The sequence below is a fragment of the Mercurialis annua genome, linkage group LG3 (assembly GCF_937616625.2).
Source record: "Mercurialis annua linkage group LG3, ddMerAnnu1.2, whole genome shotgun sequence".
Classification (NCBI taxonomy): domain Eukaryota; kingdom Viridiplantae; phylum Streptophyta; class Magnoliopsida; order Malpighiales; family Euphorbiaceae; genus Mercurialis; species Mercurialis annua.
The window spans coordinates 7,181,275-7,202,166 of NC_065572.1; the positions used below are offsets into that span (position 1 = coordinate 7,181,275).

The window sequence follows — 20,892 nt, forward strand, 5'->3', positions numbered from 1 at the left end:
GATGACAAATTAGGTGACATATGATTCGAAGCACCAGAATCTAAAATCCAAGAGGAAGAAGGTATACCTGACGAACTAGATGACAAACCTATTTGAGATGAAGCTGCCATGGCATGTGACTGAGATGCAAGGAACTGTTGAAACTGCTCAACCATTGATGGATCTAAAGAAGAAGTCGTCAATGCATTGTGAGGGCGAGGAAGAAGAGGAGGTCCATTATGAGGAGCTGGTGGTCGGTAACTCCATTGCTGAGACTGCTGATGGGGCTGTTGCTGAGTATACTGCTGCTTTCCTTTACCCAACTTTGGACATTGTGATTTCCAATGACCTTTCTGTTTACAAAAACTACATTCATCACGAGCAACAGTTCCATATGGCCTGACTTGAGAATAAAAGTTTGGTCGTGGAGGCATGGCGAAGACTGATGGAGTAGAGACCGTAGAAACTTCCTTTACAACAGAAGGCTTAAGACGAATTTCCTCAGCCAAAAGTTCACTAACAACAGAATCAACAGAAGGCAGCGGATGACGATGCAGAATGGACCCACGAAGTCCTTCAAACTCATCACGAAGAGCCATTAAGAACTGTACTAATCTCTGCTCCTCTCTTCGTGCAATATAAGGCCCAAAGCCTCGTAATTCAGCAGATTCTGTGAGAGCCAGCTGATCCCACAAATCTGTCATAGCATCATAGAATTCCTGAATACTCATGCTTTTCTGCTGCAGAGCACGAATATCAGACTCCAATTGGTATTGTTTTGCAAAGTTAGACTGTGTGTACAGTCTAGATAGATGATCCCAAACCTCCTTAGCTGTCTCATATTTTGCTAACTGGGTCCCTATCGAGTTGTAATACCCCGTATGTCTGACGTTGCCAAAGTAAGCAACGTGTCTAAATTTAAACAGTTAAAGCAGCCAGAAAAGGAATTATCGGAAAATAATTAAATAAAAAAAAAGACCCGAGTAGGTCGATATTGAGATTTTAATAAGAAAATCTCAATATTAAAATTCCATAAATGAAATGGAATTATACTCAAAAAGGAAAATATGAAAAGGTGGATAAATTGCACTTAAACTCGAAAATTGGAAAATAAGGCTTTAATTCCCGGAAAATAGAAATTTAATATATTTTTGACGGGAATTAGTATTTATAAAAATAATGTCGATAAATTGATTATCGGTAAGTATTAAAATGAGATTTGGACAAAAAAGTTGGAAAAAGTGTGTTTTAGCTCAAAATTGAATTTTGAGCGTTTTTAGTCGGAAATTGCTAAAATAAACTTACGGAAATAGAATTATGAGATATTAAGGTGATATTATTTATTTGGACATAAATAATATGAAATTTATGAAGATCAAATGATAAAGCGATTAATGGGTTAAATTGGACGAAAGAAAAGTTGGAAATTGAAAGGTATGGAGGTGGCAACTTTAAGGATTAAAAGAGATACTTTGCCATTAATATAAAAGCCTATTTTATGTGATTTAAACTCAGAATAATTCCATTTTCAGCTTCCAAAAACGAGCTCATCTCCTTCCTTAGAGAAATCAACATGAAAAATTTTCAAAACTCCATAACTTCTTCGTTTTTGATCCGATTGGAGTGATTCTTGCGGCAACGGAAAGAGGAAAACGATACCTACTGATTGAGATCATCAAATCAAGGTAAAAATCTCAGCTATTGGTTATGGTTTTGCTGTAAAAATTCTGCTTAGATTGAGCTTAGTATTGATGATGATTTAAAGCTTTAAAATGATGATTAATAAGTTAGAATGGATGGTTTATGGCATGAATTATTAATTATGAGCTGAGTTTGATGTGTTGTGGTGAGATGTGAGAGTTGTGTTAATTGGTTAGGGTTAATTGGTAGGGTTTAATGGAGGTAGGTTTGTTGATGATGGCTTTTGGAAGCCATGGAGGCTACGGGAAAGGAACCACCGTGCTTTGCACGGTGGGGCTGCGTTTCAGCAGCCATGGTGCGTTGCACCATGGCTGGAGCAGCCCCTCCCCTTCCAAAACAGGGGAGGGCCTAAGGATAGTGAAATTGGGGCTGATGCCACCCTTCCCCGATGGTTGTATCGCTTAAGATCGACACAAACGCTAAGTGTTACGTAACTAGTTTCGAGCGTAACGTAAAAACTGTTTTGAATTAAACTTGGAACTAAGATTTTAATGAGTTTAAGTTAGTGATAATGACATGATTAAAGGCTGTAGTAATTGGTGTAATTTTGAGTAAATAGGTTGTTTTAATCGACCGAAACGTTAAAGAGATAACTTGAGAATTTGACGATGTTGCTGGAATTTTTGCGCTGCGAAACAGCCATGTTGCAAGGGCAATATCTCGAGCTATATAGCTCCAAATTAAGTTCCGTTGGTTGGTACGGAAACTTAAGGATGTCATCTATAAATGTCTAAGTATAAGTTTCTGCTAGTTCAACCTCTAAGTGGCTCAAATAAATCAGAACATTATGTCGCGCATAGCAGTTCTGAAATTTAAGACAGCCCTAAGTTATTAACTTCGGAACCAAATTCCGACACCTTCGGGTGCTAATCTCAGTCCGAGACCTAAACGAAAGTTGTAGGCGACGTTCTGAACATTAAGAATGTCAATTTTGTTTAGGGGTTGGACTGTTTTAGGTAAATGGTTTCGATAGCCAAAGTTGGCTAGAAACCTAATTTTTGGATTAATTAACTATAGTTAGATTTTTATTAATTCGAGCTATTATCGAATTTACGTAGACTCGGCGAGGCGAATACCAACATAACTTGGAACGTAAAGGAAGCGGCATCCCTTTGCTATTATCGAAGTTTATGGATAGCAAGCGGTGAGTATATTTTACTCACTCTTATTATCGTATTAAAACTATTTTATATATACTATATATTATTATTATTAAATGCATCGCATTAGTTATTTGAGTTGAATTGTTTGATTTGGATTGTTGGTATATGATTGAATTATATTCAACTTGTTTGTTTATGGATTGACTTGTTTGATATATGAATTGTATTACTTTGCTCATGACTTGTCGATTATTTGCGAATGTGAATTTGTATACGATCCGAAGAAACGAGCTACCTATTGGGCGTCAATAGGCCGTGTGATCACCGGTGTTTATAAGAGTCTAGATATTCGTACATTAAAACGTTTGATATGAGCTTATTAAATGTTGATCATATTTATGATTATGAAATGGAATATGGTTGGGTATCGGAAAGGAGGATTATAATTGTGGCAGATACGAGGTAACTCGGTCGAACTATCTCGGGACCCGTATCTGGTGGGTAACTCGGTCGAACTATCTCGGGACCCACAACTTGGGATTAAGTAGTGGCATGATGTAACTCGGTTGAACTATCTCGGGACTATGCCACGTGGTAGCGGGTAACTCGGTCGAACTATCTCGGGACCCGGCCACTCGGACGATATGATTCGAATATGATATGGATTAGGGGAGGTTAAGAAGTTTAAGATTAAGGTTTCGATCGGATCGAATACTTGTATTAAATGAATTGTTTGCATTTGCTGTGTTTGTATATGTTGTAATTGCTTAAAAACATGACTGTATATATATATTTTAAAAATGTTTTTAAAATGCGATGCTTATTTGGATAATATAGCAAGTAAAGTATAACTCACTCAGCTTAACAGCTGACCCCCCAATAGTGTGTTTTTCAGGTACCTAGATTCTGAACTTGGCTAGAAGTCCGTCTTTAACCTGAAGTCCCTTTGAGTCCCGACTTCCATAATTGCTGCAGTAGTGTAATGTCTGACCAGTGTAGTAGCCTAGTACATTAATACATTTTTCATTGTTTACAGTTGTTGTCAGTGTGTTTATATTTATTTTGGCTACGATTGTCATATTTATTCCACGGAGGTAAATTCCCATGAGGTGTATGTAACACTAGTATTATATGCCAGGTTAGTACGTACAAGGTACGGAAACGATAGGCCCGAGCAAGTTGTATTGTTTTACTAGTGTATATAAATGCTTCAGTTTGTAAAGTCTTTGTATAATTGTTATTTGCGAAAAAAAGTTTTAGCGATTTTCAGGCTTGCTACGGGTTTTGGAACTACAATTCCCATTCCCTAGCGCCGGTCGCGGCCCTCGATTTTGGGTCGTGACAAAGGTGGTATCAGAGCAGTTGGTCCAGTTACCACTGCCAGTCTGTGAAAAGTGTCTGTTTGACCCTAAGTACGTAGGAACTACTGCAGCGTATAGAGTCGAGCCTTATTGATTATATGTGTCTAATTGAATTTGCTTGATGTTATAGGCTGTCTATTGCTGAATGGAATGCGTGTGTGTGAGACTGTTTAACTGTTTAAGTGAATGTGATATGCTTAGATAGTTAGTCAAGGTTTAAGTTAGATAGTGCATATCATATATTAAATCATTGGATATTGTGAAAAAGTGGTTTGGACAGTATCACATGATTAAGTATTGTTCTTGTTCAGCATATATGAGCAAAAATGGAGCTCAGCTACATATTGTATTAGAAGAGGAGGAAGCGCCTTCTATTTATCAAATGGATTTCATGTAGATACTGACAGACTATCGGAGATACATCAGAACAAGTGCTTATCAGACATTGAAGGATCTTTTGTAACTCGAGGTGGGACCATTTTCCCAGAGATGGAAGTTAGTAAGGAGAGTGAGGAAAACCCATCTGAAGAGGAAGCATCTGAAGAGGTTAATTGTCGGTACATTAGGAGTTTAGGACCCGACTTTGTTGAGCTATACAACGATGCACCTGAGTATTTTGGAATGTTATTCGCTAGAGCTCGTCAGATAGCCAGCGATCATGAGTGGAATGACGATTCCATTCCACCTTTTTTCTTTCAACGTGAAAGACCGATATTCCCTTTTTGTAGGAGTACTGCTCCTAGTATTTGGCATTACCCTGCAATTATGCATAGAGGTAGAGGCAGTGCTAGACGCGCTAGAGGACGCGGATGTGGCATTGCGACCCGAGAAGGGTGAGTCCAGTGAGACGCCCTCAAGTACGAAATGCATTCTATGCTTATGTGCCAAACATGTTTATGTGATTGAAATGTTTGTATTGCGTTGTTTATTTTGTGATCGATTGATATGGCATGCATTGATAGAATTATGTATTGTTAGGGTAATGCCTATAGAGATAGATTGAGAAACCCGCGCATATATGCTTTATTCTAAACATAGTTACTTATACGATACTTGAAAATTAAGAATGCATAAAATACATAACATACATAATATATATAGCGTGAAACGTAATCCCCTATATTACGTTTCTATTACCACAAGGATGGTAAACGATTTTAAAGAAAGTACGCTATGAAAGATTGACACGTGAGCCTAAGGACTACGTGAGATAAGAATATGATTGAGATGGTGAAGATGGGTGAGTATCGAAGACGGGGAAACAAAATATTTGTCTAGCAATGCTAGAAGAGGATGGCATTGACTATAAAACACTTAGATAAGTGTTAAAGGATGACGAAAATTCCAATAATAAAAAAGCATAATAAACCCCAATAAATAATAATAAAAAGCCATTTATGTCGCAGAGTGTGTAATCTGAAGGGACTTACGATTTTTCAAAAAGATACAAAAATCTTATGATTTTAATAGTGCAATTGTGCTCAGACATCGCATATGGCATATCATGATCACGTTAGGAATGCAAAAAAAAAATGATTTTCAAAAATATAGATCATGCATCATATTTGTATAAACATCAAAGAAAACGTGATTTTATCGAGCAACTCTTTAGTGATGAGAGGTGTCATCACTCTGAGCTACAATTGTACTAATGTTTTCAAACAATTTAAAGTTATAGTATTTGAATCGAAAGAAAAGTTTGAAAGACTGGTCGACCAGCAATGTTTGAAATGTATTTGTTTTTGTGAGAAACTCGGATGTAAAGCCCTGCGACAAGAATAATAAAAGATTCTTGATAAATAAGAATGAGTATATGTGATAAAATACACCCCAATATAAGAAATGAGCCCTAATAATAATAAGAAAATATCGATATTTATCGATGCGAGACGTGTAAGATATCAGTGAGACACCTATGATTGGTACTTACCCAGGAATGAGATGGGGTAAACATAGAAAGTGTGCATCAAAAAGAAAAGAAAACATAAAAGACCCGAAAAACATACGGGCCACGGGAAAGACCATGGAAGGATGAGAAGAATCGAACAGTAAGTGTATAACGCATAGTACTCGATAAGAACAAACGGGGAAATAGTAGATCATAGTGAGGTAGTCTGACAGAAAGACACCTAAGATGAAGAGTAAAGAAATAAGTTAAGAGGATATGAATTTGGAATAGCCGCAAACAAAAAGAGTCAAATGTAAGAGTTCGACATAAGCCTAAGATCGACCTTACTGATAGATTAGATGTCAGTAAGAGTCCGATATAAAGATGTACGGACGATCCAGAGTGTAATACGTCGACAGGTTCGAAAGAGGAATAGTTTTACCTCCTATTGATAGTTGATATTGGAAATATCAAAACAAAAGTGCAAGAGGATCGGGAAAATGATAAGACAAAGATAAAGAACTTAAATGGACGATAATAAAGGAATTATCGGTCTTGCGTTCATTAGGACCAAGAGAGGTCATGTACAATAGGCACATTGGAATAAGAGATAGGGAGATCGGAAAGCATTGGGTTAAGATAGACAAAGGATCAAGAAGTATTGGAATGGGATCGATGATATAATCGAGAAACATAATAAAAAAAAAGGAAAGGATTACGTCGGACGATGGTAAAGACGCTACCAATCCGATATAGACGAGTAAAGTTAAATGATTGAGAGATAAGAAGTACAAAAAAAAATGGATGTGAAACACAAGGAGTAATGCTTAGTGAGTATTCAACTTCATGAGATTCAATATTAGGACACCACAAAGTATGATATTGGTATAAAAGGAAAGATTTCCTATATACCATTAGGCTTTAATAAGGATATCAGACGAATAATCGTCTAATTCTAACTGTTGACTAAGTTAGTAAATAATTAAGTTAGAGTGTCGCATCAAAAACGTGAAAGGAAAAGATAAGCATAGACATGACCGGATACGTGAAAGACACGAGGAACGTCAAGGAAAGATGACATTAGATTTCGATAAACTCGGAAGTTTATGTGATGCGAAACAAAGGTAGAGACTATCAAGAATAATACAGCCTAACAAGAAAATATTAAGATTAAGATTTGAGAAACGATCAAAAGAAAACCGATAGAATTATTATGGAATAATAATTTATCGTGAATATCGAAGAACGCAATCAACTAAAGGACAAGGAAAAATATTAATTTGGAAAAAGAAGTGCATGATGGTCATAACATATCGAGAAATAGATCGAGATCAAGAGGAAAAGTAAAGGAATGACGTTAATTGAATATAAGATAAGTGTAACGAGTTGTTTGGATCAGACGAACAAGGTAACCTGAACATCGAGAGGAACACCTTAGGATAAAGCGAAGGATTCAACCTTATACGTAGTTAGAAAATATAATTAAACATTAAGTATATACCTCAAAAGTATCGGCAGGACGAGATATGTTAAAACTTTGCGACTATAGGACGGAGTCAAAGATAAGCCCACGAGGCTATATTTTGGACAAAGTTCGAACCCCGATACTCGACTATTTTGAATCAAAGTCAATGGACAAAAATAGATGGTATTGCGTAAATTAAATTTGGATAATCTAATCATGGCATTATTCAATTGGATTAGTTGTTTTTCAAGCTCAAAGATGAGCCAAAAACATGAGTTAACCTAAGGGTAAAAGTATGGCTAGTAGCCAATTTTGAGGACGATTTCAGACATTAAGGGATTGTCGAAAAGGAATTTGGTCTTAATGAAAGTTGTAGACGGGATAGCAAAATATAAGGATACTGAATTTAATTCAGAGTTAAACGTTTTTAAACGCTTGGTTCATCGACTTGAATAACGGCCTATAAGACCTACAAGTGCAGTCTCAAAACTACCTCAAGAAGGCGGTTTCAGCGCAAGTTTTTGACTTCATCGAGCATTAATTTTACTCGATGTTCAAATAAAAGTTGGAGATAGCATTGCGGACTATAAGTTTATCAATTTTATTTGACAAACGAGCTACTCGATATAAGTGATTTTAAGGGTCAAAATTGACCAGAAGAGCAATTTTGGATAAATAACTTAAAATATTAAGTTATTTAATTAAACTATTTTAAATTAATCAAATACGATTTTGATTAATAAATAAAGGTATTAAAAAGGACGTCTTAAGGTTGTATCAAGTATGATACAATACAAATACGACATGCAGAGTAATGAGGAAAGAACGATGAACATGAGCATATTCAAACGAGACATTAGCAGATGGCGGGAATAAATTTCCAACCTATAATAAGTGAGATCCGTTTATAACGGAAAGTGTGTGTGAAGCAGTTACGTGAGAACGCAGGAGTTATGCAATAGTTGTAGTGACAAGCATACACGCCACTAATGTGATAAAGCGGACGATATAAGGAGATGGTAAAATCTTTACCAGAATAAAATAATTTAGCTATAAGAAAATTCGAGGACGAATTTTTATAAGGGGGGAAGAATGTAATACCCCGTATGTCTGACGTTGCCAAAATAAGCAACGTGTCTAAATTTAAACAGTTAAAGCAGCCAGAAAAGGAATTATCGGAAAATAATTAAATAAAAAAAAAGACCCGAGTAGGTCGATATTGAGATTTTAATAAGAAAATCTCAATATTAAAATTCCATAAATGAAATGGAATTATACTCAAAAAGGAAAATATGAAAAGGTGGATAAATTGCACTTAAACTCGAAAATTGGAAAATAAGGCTTTAATTCCCGGAAAATAGAAATTTAATATATTTTTGACGGGAATTAGTATTTATAAAAATAATGTCGATAAATTGATTATCGGTAAGTATTAAAATGAGATTTGGACAAAAAAGTTGGAAAAAGTGCGTTTTAGCTCAAAATTGAATTTTGAGCGTTTTTAGTCGGAAATTGCTAAAATAAACTTACGGAAATAGAATTATGAGATATTAAGGTGATATTATTTATTTGGACATAAATAATATGAAATTTATGAAGATCAAATGATAAAGCGATTAATGGGTTAAATTGGACGAAAGAAAAGTTGGAAATTGAAAGGTATGGAGGTGGCAACTTTAAGGATTAAAAGAGATACTTTGCCATTAATATAAAAGCCTATTTTATGTGATTTAAACTCAGAATAATTCCATTTTCAGCTTCCAAAAACGAGCTCATCTCCTTCCTTAGAGAAATCAACATGAAAAATTTTCAAAACTCCATAACTTCTTCGTTTTTGATCCGATTGGAGTGATTCTTGCGGCAACGGAAAGAGGAAAACGATACCTACTGATTGAGATCATCAAATCAAGGTAAAAATCTCAGCTATTGGTTATGGTTTTGCTGTAAAAATTCTGCTTAGATTGAGCTTAGTATTGATGATGATTTAAAGCTTTAAAATGATGATTAATAAGTTAGAATGGATGGTTTATGGCATGAATTATTAATTATGAGCTGAGTTTGATGTGTTGTGGTGAGATGTGAGAGTTGTGTTAATTGGTTAGGGTTAATTGGTAGGGTTTAATGGAGGTAGGTTTGTTGATGATGGCTTTTGGAAGCCATGGAGGCTACGGGAAAGGAACCACCGTGCTTTGCACGGTGGGGCTGCGTTTCAGCAGCCATGGTGCGTTGCACCATGGCTGGAGCAGCCCCTCCCCTTCCAAAACAGGGGAGGGCCTAAGGATAGTGAAATTGGGGCTGATGCCACCCTTCCCCGATGGTTGTATCGCTTAAGATCGACACAAACGCTAAGTGTTACGTAACTAGTTTCGAGCGTAACGTAAAAACTGTTTTGAATTAAACTTGGAACTAAGATTTTAATGAGTTTAAGTTAGTGATAATGACATGATTAAAGGCTGTAGTAATTGGTGTAATTTTGAGTAAATAGGTTGTTTTAATCGACCGAAATGTTAAAGAGATAACTTGAGAATTTGACGATGTTGCTGGAATTTTTGCGCTGCGAAACAGCCATGTTGCAAGGGCAATATCTCGAGCTATATAGCTCCAAATTAAGTTCCGTTGGTTGGTACGGAAACTTAAGGATGTCATCTATAAATGTCTAAGTATAAGTTTCTGCTAGTTCAACCTCTAAGTGGCTCAAATAAATCAGAACATTATGTCGCGCATAGCAGTTCTGAAATTTAAGACAGCCCTAAGTTATTAACTTCGGAACCAAATTCCGACACCTTCGGGTGCTAATCTCAGTCCGAGACCTAAACGAAAGTTGTAGGCGACGTTCTGAACATTAAGAATGTCAATTTTGTTTAGGGGTTGGACTGTTTTAGGTAAATGGTTTCGATAGCCAAAGTTGGCTAGAAACCTAATTTTTGGATTAATTAACTATAGTTAGATTTTTATTAATTCGAGCTATTATCGAATTTACGTAGACTCGGCGAGGCGAATACCAACATAACTTGGAACGTAAAGGAAGCGGCATCCCTTTGCTATTATCGAAGTTTATGGATAGCAAGCGGTGAGTATATTTTACTCACTCTTATTATCGTATTAAAACTATTTTATATATACTATATATTATTATTATTAAATGCATCGCATTAGTTATTTGAGTTGAATTGTTTGATTTGGATTGTTGGTATATGATTGAATTATATTCAACTTGTTTGTTTATGGATTGACTTGTTTGATATATGAATTGTATTACTTTGCTCATGACTTGTCGATTATTTGCGAATGTGAATTTGTATACGATCCGAAGAAACGAGCTACCTATTGGGCGTCAATAGGCCGTGTGATCACCGGTGTTTATAAGAGTCTAGATATTCGTACATTAAAACGTTTGATATGAGCTCATTAAATGTTGATCATATTTATGATTATGAAATGGAATATGGTTGGGTATCGGAAAGGAGGATTATAATTGTGGCAGATACGAGGTAACTCGGTCGAACTATCTCGGGACCCGTATCTGGTGGGTAACTCGGTCGAACTATCTCGGGACCCACAACTTGGGATTAAGTAGTGGCATGATGTAACTCGGTTGAACTATCTCGGGACTATGCCACGTGGTAGCGGGTAACTCGGTCGAACTATCTCGGGACCCGGCCACTCGGACGATATGATTCGAATATGATATGGATTAGGGGAGGTTAAGAAGTTTAAGATTAAGGTTTCGATCGGATCGAATACTTGTATTAAATGAATTGTTTGCATTTGCTGTGTTTGTATATGTTGTAATTGCTTAAAAACATGACTGTATATATATATTTTAAAAATGTTTTTAAAATGCGATGCTTATTTGGATAATATAGCAAGTAAAGTATAACTCACTCAGCTTAACAGCTGACCCCCCAATAGTGTGTTTTTCAGGTACCTAGATTCTGAACTTGGCTAGAAGTCCGTCTTTAACCTGAAGTCCCTTTGAGTCCCGACTTCCATAATTGCTGCAGTAGTGTAATGTCTGACCAGTGTAGTAGCCTAGTACATTAATACATTTTTCATTGTTTACAGTTGTTGTCAGTGTGTTTATATTTATTTTGGCTACGATTGTCATATTTATTCCACGGAGGTAAATTCCCATGAGGTGTATGTAACACTAGTATTATATGCCAGGTTAGTACGTACAAGGTACGGAAACGATAGGCCCGAGCAAGTTGTATTGTTTTACTAGTGTATATAAATGCTTCAGTTTGTAAAGTCTTTGTATAATTGTTATTTGCGAAAAAAAGTTTTAGCGATTTTCAGGCTTGCTACGGGTTTTGGAACTACAATTCCCATTCCCTAGCGCCGGTCGCGGCCCTCGATTTTGGGTCGTGACACGAGTGCTTAACAGAATTATTGATCCAAGTAATAATTTTGGAATTAGCAACTTCCCACTTATCTAACAAAGACACATAATCAGCAGTTGTGCCATCCTCAGGCTTGACAAAATCACCCGAAATATAACCCCACTTTTGTTTACCCTTTAAGAAATTTTTCATCACATAACTCCAATATACATAATTTTTACCATCTAACTGAACACTAACTGCTTGAAGCGAATCATCTCGAATTTCAGCCATATTAAAAAGAAATCAATAGAATACTAACAAATTAAATCAACGAATTAGAGAGGACAAACTCAAAGGAGGAGTAGAAAAGACTAACAACCAGACGAATAATTTGGCTTTGATACCATGATAACATTAATAGAAATATACGAAACCATTGATTGAATAGAAGAATAAGATACAAAGAAATAAAGGCTAACAATAGAAGAGAAAAGCCTAAATCCTAGAATAACATAGGAGGCCTTTATATAGGCAAGGCTAAGCAATAATAAAGGAAAGTATCTTATACTTGGCCACTACTCCAAGTTATATACTTCGCCACTACTCCAAGTCTTATACTTGGCCACTACTCCAAGTCATATACTTGGCCATTACTCCAATAGCATATTAATTATGCTAACAAGGGATAATTAGAGTTTATAAGGAATAATTAATTTATTTAGAGTTTAATTAGGTTTTTATTTAGTTTTTAATTAGAATTTTTGAAATTGTATATCTCCCTTTATTTTTTTTCTCAGAGGGTGTTTTTAACCAAATTTTCTGAATTTTCGGGGTTTTTGATACCGAGGCATCCAAATTTCCATTATTATGCCTATTTTGAAATTAATTTCAAAGAGTACCTGGACCCACATGTTCCGCATTTTAGAAATGCGGAACATGTGGGGTTCACCACTAATTTGGGTCAAAATTAGTGGTACCCACATGTTCCGCATTTCTAGAATGCGGAACATGTGAGTTCAGGCACTTTTTTGGAATTATTTTCGAAAGAGGCACTAATCCGAAAATTTGGATGGGTCAAAGGCATCCAAATATCAAAAATCCGAATTTTCGAGTTGTTTGACTGTTTTTGCTAATTTGGACCTATTTAATCTTTCATGACAAGCTAAGGGGGTGAATTAATCCTTTGTTCATAATAATTAGCTATGAGAGCACCGTGCACCCCACTGAACCAGTTGCCAGATTTGACTGGTCCACTCACACCTAACCCAATTTTCAATTTCAACAACATGCTCTGCTCATCCTCTTCTGCTCTTCTCTACCTCCTAACAAAGTCGCACTCTCGCGGTTGGTAGACAACAACTCCATCATCACAACCCACAAATTATATATAATAACCATCAATAATGAACCATTAAAAATTTCCAAGATACCATTAACCAAAACCAGCAAGCTAGACCAAGAAATTAAACCCCTCAACAAAAATGGAAGTCAGCATCAAAGAAACCGCCATAATCCAACCTTCAACTCCACCATTCGCTCAAGACCACACACTCCAGCTCTCTCACCTCGACACTGATCGTAACATGAACGTTACGTTCCGCTACCTTCGTGTCTACGTAAACAACAGTTCAGCAACCGCCACTAACCACCCTTTTAATGTCATCAGCGCCGCCCTTTCCTCTGCTTTGGTGCACTACTACCCACTTGCCGGCACGCTCCGCCGCAGCAGTGAAGATGAGCGTCTTGAGGTGGTTTGCTCCGGTGACCAATTAGGTGTGCCTGTTATTAATGCAACGGTTGATTGTACGTTGGAGTCGGTTAACTATCTTGATGACCCGGATTATGATTTTGTGGAGCGATTGGTACCGGACCCGAGTTTGGAGGAAGGGATGGTGAACCCTTGTGTGCTTCAAGTTACGGTTTTTGAATGTGGTGGCTTTACTTTAGGTGCTGCACTTCGCCATGTGTTGTGTGATGGACTCGGTGCGACTCAGTTTTTTAATGTGATGGCTGAGTTGGCTCGTGGGGCGGACCGGATTTCGGTTGAGCCTGTTTGGGATAGGATGAGTTTGTTGAGCCCGAGAGAGCCGGCTCGGTTTGATGGACCGGTGAGGGAGTTTTTGGATTTGGAGAAAGGGTCTGACCCGTATGGGCAGACGGTTGGTAAGGTGGTTAGGGAGTGTTATAATGTGAAGGATGAATGGTTGGATGGGTTCAAGAATTTGTTGCTTGAGAAGAGTGGCTCTAAATTTACCACGTTTGAGGCTTTGGGTGCATTCCTATGGCGAGCTAAGTAAGTCAATTAGTTGTTTTTTTATCAAGTTATTTTTGCTTATTAGTGCTTTTAGATTAGCTCATCAGCAGCTCAATAATGCATGTTAGTAGGGTTGAGTATTCGTTCTGTTCGGTTTTAACCAAACCGAAACCCTAACACCGAACTAATCGATAGACTGAATGATCAAAACTGAGTGACTGAACATTAAATATTAACCAAAACTGAACTAAATAAGTCATAAATTATGTTTATTCAGTCGGTTCGGGGAATTCAAATTATATAAATCTCAAACCGAATTGATAGCCAAAAACTGAAATTTTAAAATCCTAAACCTAGCTGCCCGAATCAAAATTTATCATTGAACCAACTTAAACTCATTTGTTCGGGTCGGACATTTTGCTCACCCCTGATTGTAAGTACTTGCATTGAATCACAGTCATCATAGTCACTCTATGGTATCCTTTATGAAGATAAAAATTAGAACAAGCCATCATAGGATTAATGCTGCAGAAAAAATTGGCATGGGCTAATTAGGCATCATTCACTGTCTATATTGCACAAAAACTTATTGAATTCTACATGTTGGCGTTCCATTTCCAAAAATACTTTTGAAATTCTAAAACTTCATATTTTGTCACAACCCAATTCGGACATAACTTGTAAAAAATCTCGTTTCGCCATTTCCATTGAATGATTTCGTTTCCGAGCAACACAACTGAGCACTAGTCATAAGAAAGCTACAACAGACAAAAGGATCCTTATGTGTGTATGTTGCTAACTTCAAATTGTAACTTATCATTGATATGACAGGGTTAAAGCTGCAGAACTTCCTGGTGACGAAGTAGTGAAGTATACATATGCAATGAACATAAGGAGACTGATAAAACCACCATTGCCTCTTGGCTACTGGGGCAATGGCTGTGTACCAATGTATGCACAGCTTCTTGCTAAAGAGCTAATAGAGCAACCCATTTGGAAAACAGCTGAAGTGATCAAGAAGAGCAAGATTAACGCAACCGATGAATATGTGCATTCGTTTATCGACTTTCAAGCAGCACACCATGCAGATGGCATTACGGCAGGAAATAGAGTGAGTGGATTTACAGATTGGAGGCATTTAGGCCATTCGACTGTCGATTTTGGTTGGGGAGGTCCCGTTACTGTCTTGCCACTTTCGAGGCATTTAGTTGGAAGTACCGAGCCTTGTTTTTTCTTGCCGTACTCATCAGCAAATGTAGGCGAGAAAGATGGGTTTAAGGTGCTGGTGACTCTGCAAGAATCTGCTCTGCCTGCTTTTAAGAAGGAGATGGAGAAATTTAGCAACCAAGACTTTGAGTAGTGTTGGATTTACATGTCAAAAGTTTCTATGTTATTGCTCTGTAATTTTGACAAATCATTGGCAGAGTAAGAGAATGTGGCCTAATGCTTTGATAGCTAGCCTTATGCTTTGAAATTTAAGTTCAGGATCTTGTTGAAACTGTAAAAATGGTTATAATAATCGGCTTGATACTTAGCAAAATCTGGATGGCCTTTGTTGTTTTGAGGTTAAATATTGTAATTTGGCTTTGGATGGTTGTATGGAACTTGACAAGCTTCAGGAAGTTTCAAATAAAGAATGAAAAACAAAAAATCAAACGTTCATGTCTATTCAAATTTAAGTGATAATTAAAATGGACAGACATTGACTTGAAAAAAAGTAAAATCGATTCGATTAATATTGAGTCGAGTTTGAAATCGGGCTACTCCAGTTTCATTATGGAACCGAATCCAAACATCAAAATGTTCGACATAATAAACTCGTGAATCTAATCAAGCTAAATTTATTTACTTTCTTACCATTTATACTTATAACTTAATTTATACCCTTTTTAACTTTATTAATTATCAAAAAAGAAAAACTATATCAAAATTCAATTTTAAATATTTATGCAGATAATTAAGTCGAGTCGAGTCGAATTTTAATCTAAAGTATCCTATCATGTTCGAGCTTAAATTCTTAAAATAAAATGCAATCGAATTTGAATCGAGTTTCGCATTTTAAATTTAATAGTCAAGTCAAGCTCGAACTTAATATTATCGTGAGTGGAATCGAGTCAATTACACCCGTAACTGCATAAGATTTAGGCTTAATGCCAAAATCTCAATCTTTCATACCCTTTTCAATCCTACCCTGACGTTGAAAATTCCCAAATTTTACCTCATTTTGCATTTTTTTCATTTCAATTGTATCTTGAAGCATAAAATTGACCTTTATTTATTTGACAAAATTTCAAAAGAATTCTTCAAAAATGGTCATTTTAATATAAAAAGTTAATTTAATGCAAAAATGATCAATTTAGAGAATTTTTGCCAAATAAAAAAATCAATTTAATGCTTTAGGATACAATTGAAATGAACAAATACAAAATTGGGTAAAATTGACTGATTTGCAACGTCAGAGTATGATTTAAAAGGGGATGAAAGGTCAGGGGTTTTTTAAGACATTAGGCCTAAGATTTATTAGTTATGCTCATAATTAAAACACAGAGGCAAAACTGAAAAATCATAAAATCCTTAAGGACTAAAAATATATTATTTCTTTCTTTCATATTCACAAAATTGCCCCAAAAACCTCCCAAAGAGCAGCAAAACTTCGAGTCCAGCTGAGCATAGAGAAATCTAATCCTCTTATCCTCAACCTCACAACTCAAAATACAAAAGAACCCAAATGTGAAACACAAACACGCAATAATCGCATAATTATTATTATTGCACTATGCTCTCCTTACTAGGAACTTCTTCTTCTTCAACTGCATTTCTTCCTAGGTCTTTCTCCTCCTCCATTTCTAAATCTTCAGTTCCTTCCCTCTCCTTAACTCCAGGTACAATTCTCTGTTCAATTACAATATTTCATTGTATTTGTGATGAGCCCAATTCCTGTTTTTTGTTGTTTTTATGTGATTGGTCTCTTTTCTTACTGTTTTTGGATTAATTTGTAGGGCTGAGTTTTGGGAGGAAGTTTTATGGAGGGCTTGGAATTCAAGGTAAGAAAGGGAGGTCTCAGTTCCATCTCACTGTTACCAATGTCGCCACTGATGTCAGCTCAGTTGAACAGGTGAGGGTTTTTTTTTTTTTTTTACACGTTTTCTCAATTTAATTGTAACTTTTAACAACTGTCACATTACGGAGTTATAATTTGCTAAGGCGACACCCATTCTCCGATATGCTGAGGTGGAATCTACTTTTCAGCTACCACCTCAGCAAATTATACGGATTATTGACCTAGTATATTGATTTGGGAAAGAATAAATGTTAGTGTCCAAATATGATATTTCTAAAAGGCGTGGTTAATTTGAAAAAACATATAAATTTGGTGAATTTTTATGATATTAATCCTTTTAATTATCGTTTATCATTATTAAGCCATTTGTCTTTTTGATGATCTAGTAGTTTTTTGGCATTTGATAATGTGGTTAGGAATGTTGAAAGGTTAGTTTAGATTAGAATAACACAATTCTATCACTTAACTGAATGAAACTAACAAAACTGCACATTGCAAGAAAATAGTGAAATTGTTATGGAATTGTAGGAATAACATGCTTGAACTTTGATTTCTCGGCTACCCAGAATGTTGCTTCTAAAGAAAACCAGAGGCCGGTTTATCCATTTGCTGCTATAGTGGGACAAGATGAGATGAAATTATGCCTTCTGTTAAATGTGATTGATCCCAAGATTGGAGGTGTCATGATTATGGGTGATAGAGGGACAGGGAAGTCTACAACTGTTAGGTCTCTGACGGATTTACTTCCGGAAATTGAAGTAGTTTTGGGTGATCCATATAACTCAGATCCGGAGGATCCCGAATCCATGGGTATTGAAGTCAGAGAGAGCGTCATGAAAGGGAAGGAGCTTTCAGTTGTGATGACCAAAATTAATATGGTTGATTTACCATTAGGAGCTACTGAGGATAGGGTTTGTGGAACAATCGACATTGAAAAGGCTCTCACTGAGGGTGTCAAGGCATTTGAGCCCGGCCTTCTTGCTAAAGCTAATAGAGGGATTCTGTATGTGGATGAAGTTAATCTATTGGATGATCACTTGGTCGATGTTCTGTTAGATTCTGCTGCCTCTGGATGGAACACGGTAGAGAGAGAGGGTATTTCGATTTCACACCCTGCACGGTTTATTTTGATTGGTTCCGGTAATCCTGAAGAAGGGGAGCTCAGGCCTCAGCTGCTCGATAGATTTGGGATGCACGCACAGGTGGGAACGGTCAGGGATGCTGAGCTCAGAGTGAAGATAGTGGAAGAAAGAGCTCGGTTTGACAAAAATCCAAAAGAATTTCGTGAATCTTACAAGGTCGAGCAAGAGAAGCTGCAACAACAAATTACATCAGCTAGGGCTAATCTTTCTCAAGTTCAGATAGATCGTGATCTCAAGGTGAAAATCTCCAAGGTCTGCTCAGAGCTAAATGTTGACGGTTTGAGAGGAGATATTGTGACTAACAGAGCTGCAAAAGCTGTTGCTGCTTTGAAGAATAGAGATACCGTCACTGCTGAAGATATTGCTACCGTCATTCCCAACTGTTTAAGACATCGTCTTAGGAAAGATCCACTGGAATCAATCGACTCAGGTTTACTAGTCATTGAGAAATTCTATGAAGTTTTCAGCTGAGCATATGTCCCTTACTGTAATTTTTGTCCACTCATAATTTGTCTTTCAGCTGTTTTCTCAAGTTTGGTGATATTCTGCAAATATTGACAGGTTATTCCTGTTTTTGTTGACCACATTTTAGTAGATGAAAGAGAATGTATGATAAACTGATGGAAATTTCACTCTTCTTTTCATACTGAAGTTTTCTTGTGTGATCAATCTTTAATGTTAAGTCAATACTGTTTGATGTTCTACAAATTTTTCAAATATGATAAATTGAGAATCTATAACTTAGGGATATCACTTTGAGAAGTTCTACTCCAAAATGGCGGCTTCTGCTCCAAAAATGCAGGTTGTCGCTGGTAGACAACTGATGCAACGGTGATCATGATTCCGGCAGTTAATGCCCAGATCACATAACTTTCGTTCTCGGATTGATAGTCGAAGAAATGGAGCAAGTACTTGTGTCCCATCCTTTCTTTTTCCACTGCCCGGCGGTTCTCATCCTGTATTCATCATCCGAAACCACAGGTGTTAACGGAAAGCTTTTGAGATTGAATCTAGAACATAAAAGTAATGACTAAGACTAGAAGAACAGAACCTTAAGAAACATTTCCAGTGGAACATCAAATATTGACTCTACTTCATTGGAGTTTGGTGATGGTGTAAAAGCTTTCCTGTCAAAGAGGATGCCAATCACAGGAACTACTGCTATGCTGCGCTGCAAAATAAAAGTCGGATCTAGTATAACTTATGATAGGTAGCAATTTGAAAAACATATCATGATTATTCGAGTTATTTCAATAACCAACAACAAGAAAAGTTTATTCTAGATGATAATGTTTGATGTAAATTATGTTGCACGAAATCATATAAAGTACTAAATTTCAGCATTTTGTTTTCATTTCCAGAAAATGCTTTTAAAACTATAGAACTTTAAATTTATAACGTAAAAGTTGCGTAGAGCGCATACGAAATGAACCTGGAAACATACCAAAGTTACAAATGGTTCAAGAACAGCAACGACATCAACAAGAGAAGGATCTAAGCCAATCTCTTCCTTAGCCTCTCGCAGGGCAGTCTCTACATCATCAGCATCACCTTCCTCTCTTTTTCCACCTGGCAAAGCAACCTCACCTACATTCAAACAAACCCCACATGATCTTTTCATCACCATCATTGCACAAAACATCTTCACAAACAAAATCTCAAATTCATAGCAATTATAGCAAGGCAACAGGTTTCGTATTACCGGAGTGAGACGACAGTGTTGAGGAGCGTTTTGTGAGAATTACACGAAGTTCCCCATCATTTCCTTCGAATATGCAAATCAAAACTGCTGCTCTAGTGATTGGTTTTGCAGATTCTGCAGAATCCAATTCTTGAACAGTAACTGTAGTTCTTGATTCATCAGGTTTATAAAGGTGAAGCTGTTGGGCTAATGAAATAAGTTTTGGAGATTTCTCTCCTATGTTTATGGAATCCATTTTAGGGTTTGTTATGGATTGGTCATTGATCTATCCCTATTATGTTTAAAGATTGAGTCTTTACCTAACAAAGTTCCAAACTTTGAGGTCAACATAATGAAATATTTCATTTGAAATTAGCAGTATATTAGGTTGTTTGATTAAAGTTGGCAAAACGGATAAAGATTGAATCTTCGCTGCTATAACTCAACGTTAACCGCGAGTTTGGCAAATTTCTTGATTTTTATGAGCAATTATGAGACCTAGAATTATCCCAATGAGTAAGTATATTCCCATGAGTTTAAAAAAGCTGGCAAGCAGTTGAAATGAATGATGTGTAAAGAGGTTGAAGTCTTTTTCTTTAACCATTCACTCCATTAATGCAATTTCCAATATCTGTCATGAGAATTCGCCAAAAAAACAAGAAAATCGAACAAAAGAAAAAAAAATCTATATCGTCCTCTTACCAAATCCCAGGAAAAGTAACAAGCAATTCCGCTCCACCTGTACAGAACGCACAATCTGTAGTTTCTTTCAATGCGCGAATTCGCGCAGGTAGTTCTAGAATAAAGTGTACGAAGTTGCTTTCAACGGTCATCATTTGCTGCATAATAGACCAGAAAGCTGGGAAATTGCAGCCTCGTAGCAGATCAAAATAAATTATCTACCTTGCGTCTTCATGAACAACCGAGTATTA

At 36.5% G+C, this 20,892-nt stretch overlaps 3 protein-coding genes and 2 long non-coding RNA genes across 5 annotated transcripts; 4 read left to right on the forward strand and 1 right to left on the reverse strand.

The window, feature by feature from the left end:
* The first annotated feature begins 1,404 nt into the window (after positions 1-1,404).
* On the forward strand, positions 1,405-4,046 carry LOC130015340 (uncharacterized). Its single transcript, XR_008790435.1, has 2 exons — positions 1,405-1,664; positions 3,667-4,046. It is a non-coding gene; the product is annotated as an uncharacterized LOC130015340 (long non-coding RNA).
* Positions 4,047-9,149: 5,103 nt separating this feature from the next.
* LOC130015341 (uncharacterized) lies at positions 9,150-11,789 on the forward strand. Its single transcript, XR_008790436.1, has 3 exons — positions 9,150-9,407; positions 10,482-10,567; positions 11,410-11,789. It is a non-coding gene; the product is annotated as an uncharacterized LOC130015341 (long non-coding RNA).
* A 1,260-nt stretch (positions 11,790-13,049) lies between these two features.
* LOC126674416 (spermidine sinapoyl-CoA acyltransferase) lies at positions 13,050-15,616 on the forward strand. The gene is made up of 2 exons (XM_050368862.2): positions 13,050-14,115; positions 14,908-15,616. Exons 1-2 carry the CDS (start codon positions 13,304-13,306, stop codon positions 15,434-15,436), a joined length of 1,341 nt encoding a protein of 446 aa, XP_050224819.1. The 5' UTR covers positions 13,050-13,303; the 3' UTR covers positions 15,437-15,616.
* A 1,124-nt stretch (positions 15,617-16,740) lies between these two features.
* Positions 16,741-18,948, forward strand: LOC126671714 (magnesium-chelatase subunit ChlI, chloroplastic). The gene is made up of 3 exons (XM_050365501.2): positions 16,741-16,958; positions 17,076-17,191; positions 17,704-18,948. Exons 1-3 carry the CDS (start codon positions 16,853-16,855, stop codon positions 18,748-18,750), a joined length of 1,269 nt encoding a protein of 422 aa, XP_050221458.1. The 5' UTR covers positions 16,741-16,852; the 3' UTR covers positions 18,751-18,948.
* On the reverse strand, positions 18,890-20,839 carry LOC126671716 (nudix hydrolase 22, chloroplastic-like). The gene is made up of 4 exons (XM_050365504.2): positions 19,982-20,839; positions 19,724-19,866; positions 19,331-19,450; positions 18,890-19,235 (listed from the first exon to the last, which is right to left on the reverse strand). Exons 1-4 carry the CDS (start codon positions 20,214-20,216, stop codon positions 19,014-19,016), a joined length of 720 nt encoding a protein of 239 aa, XP_050221461.1. The 5' UTR covers positions 20,217-20,839; the 3' UTR covers positions 18,890-19,013.
* Between the last annotated feature and the right edge of the window lie 53 nt (positions 20,840-20,892).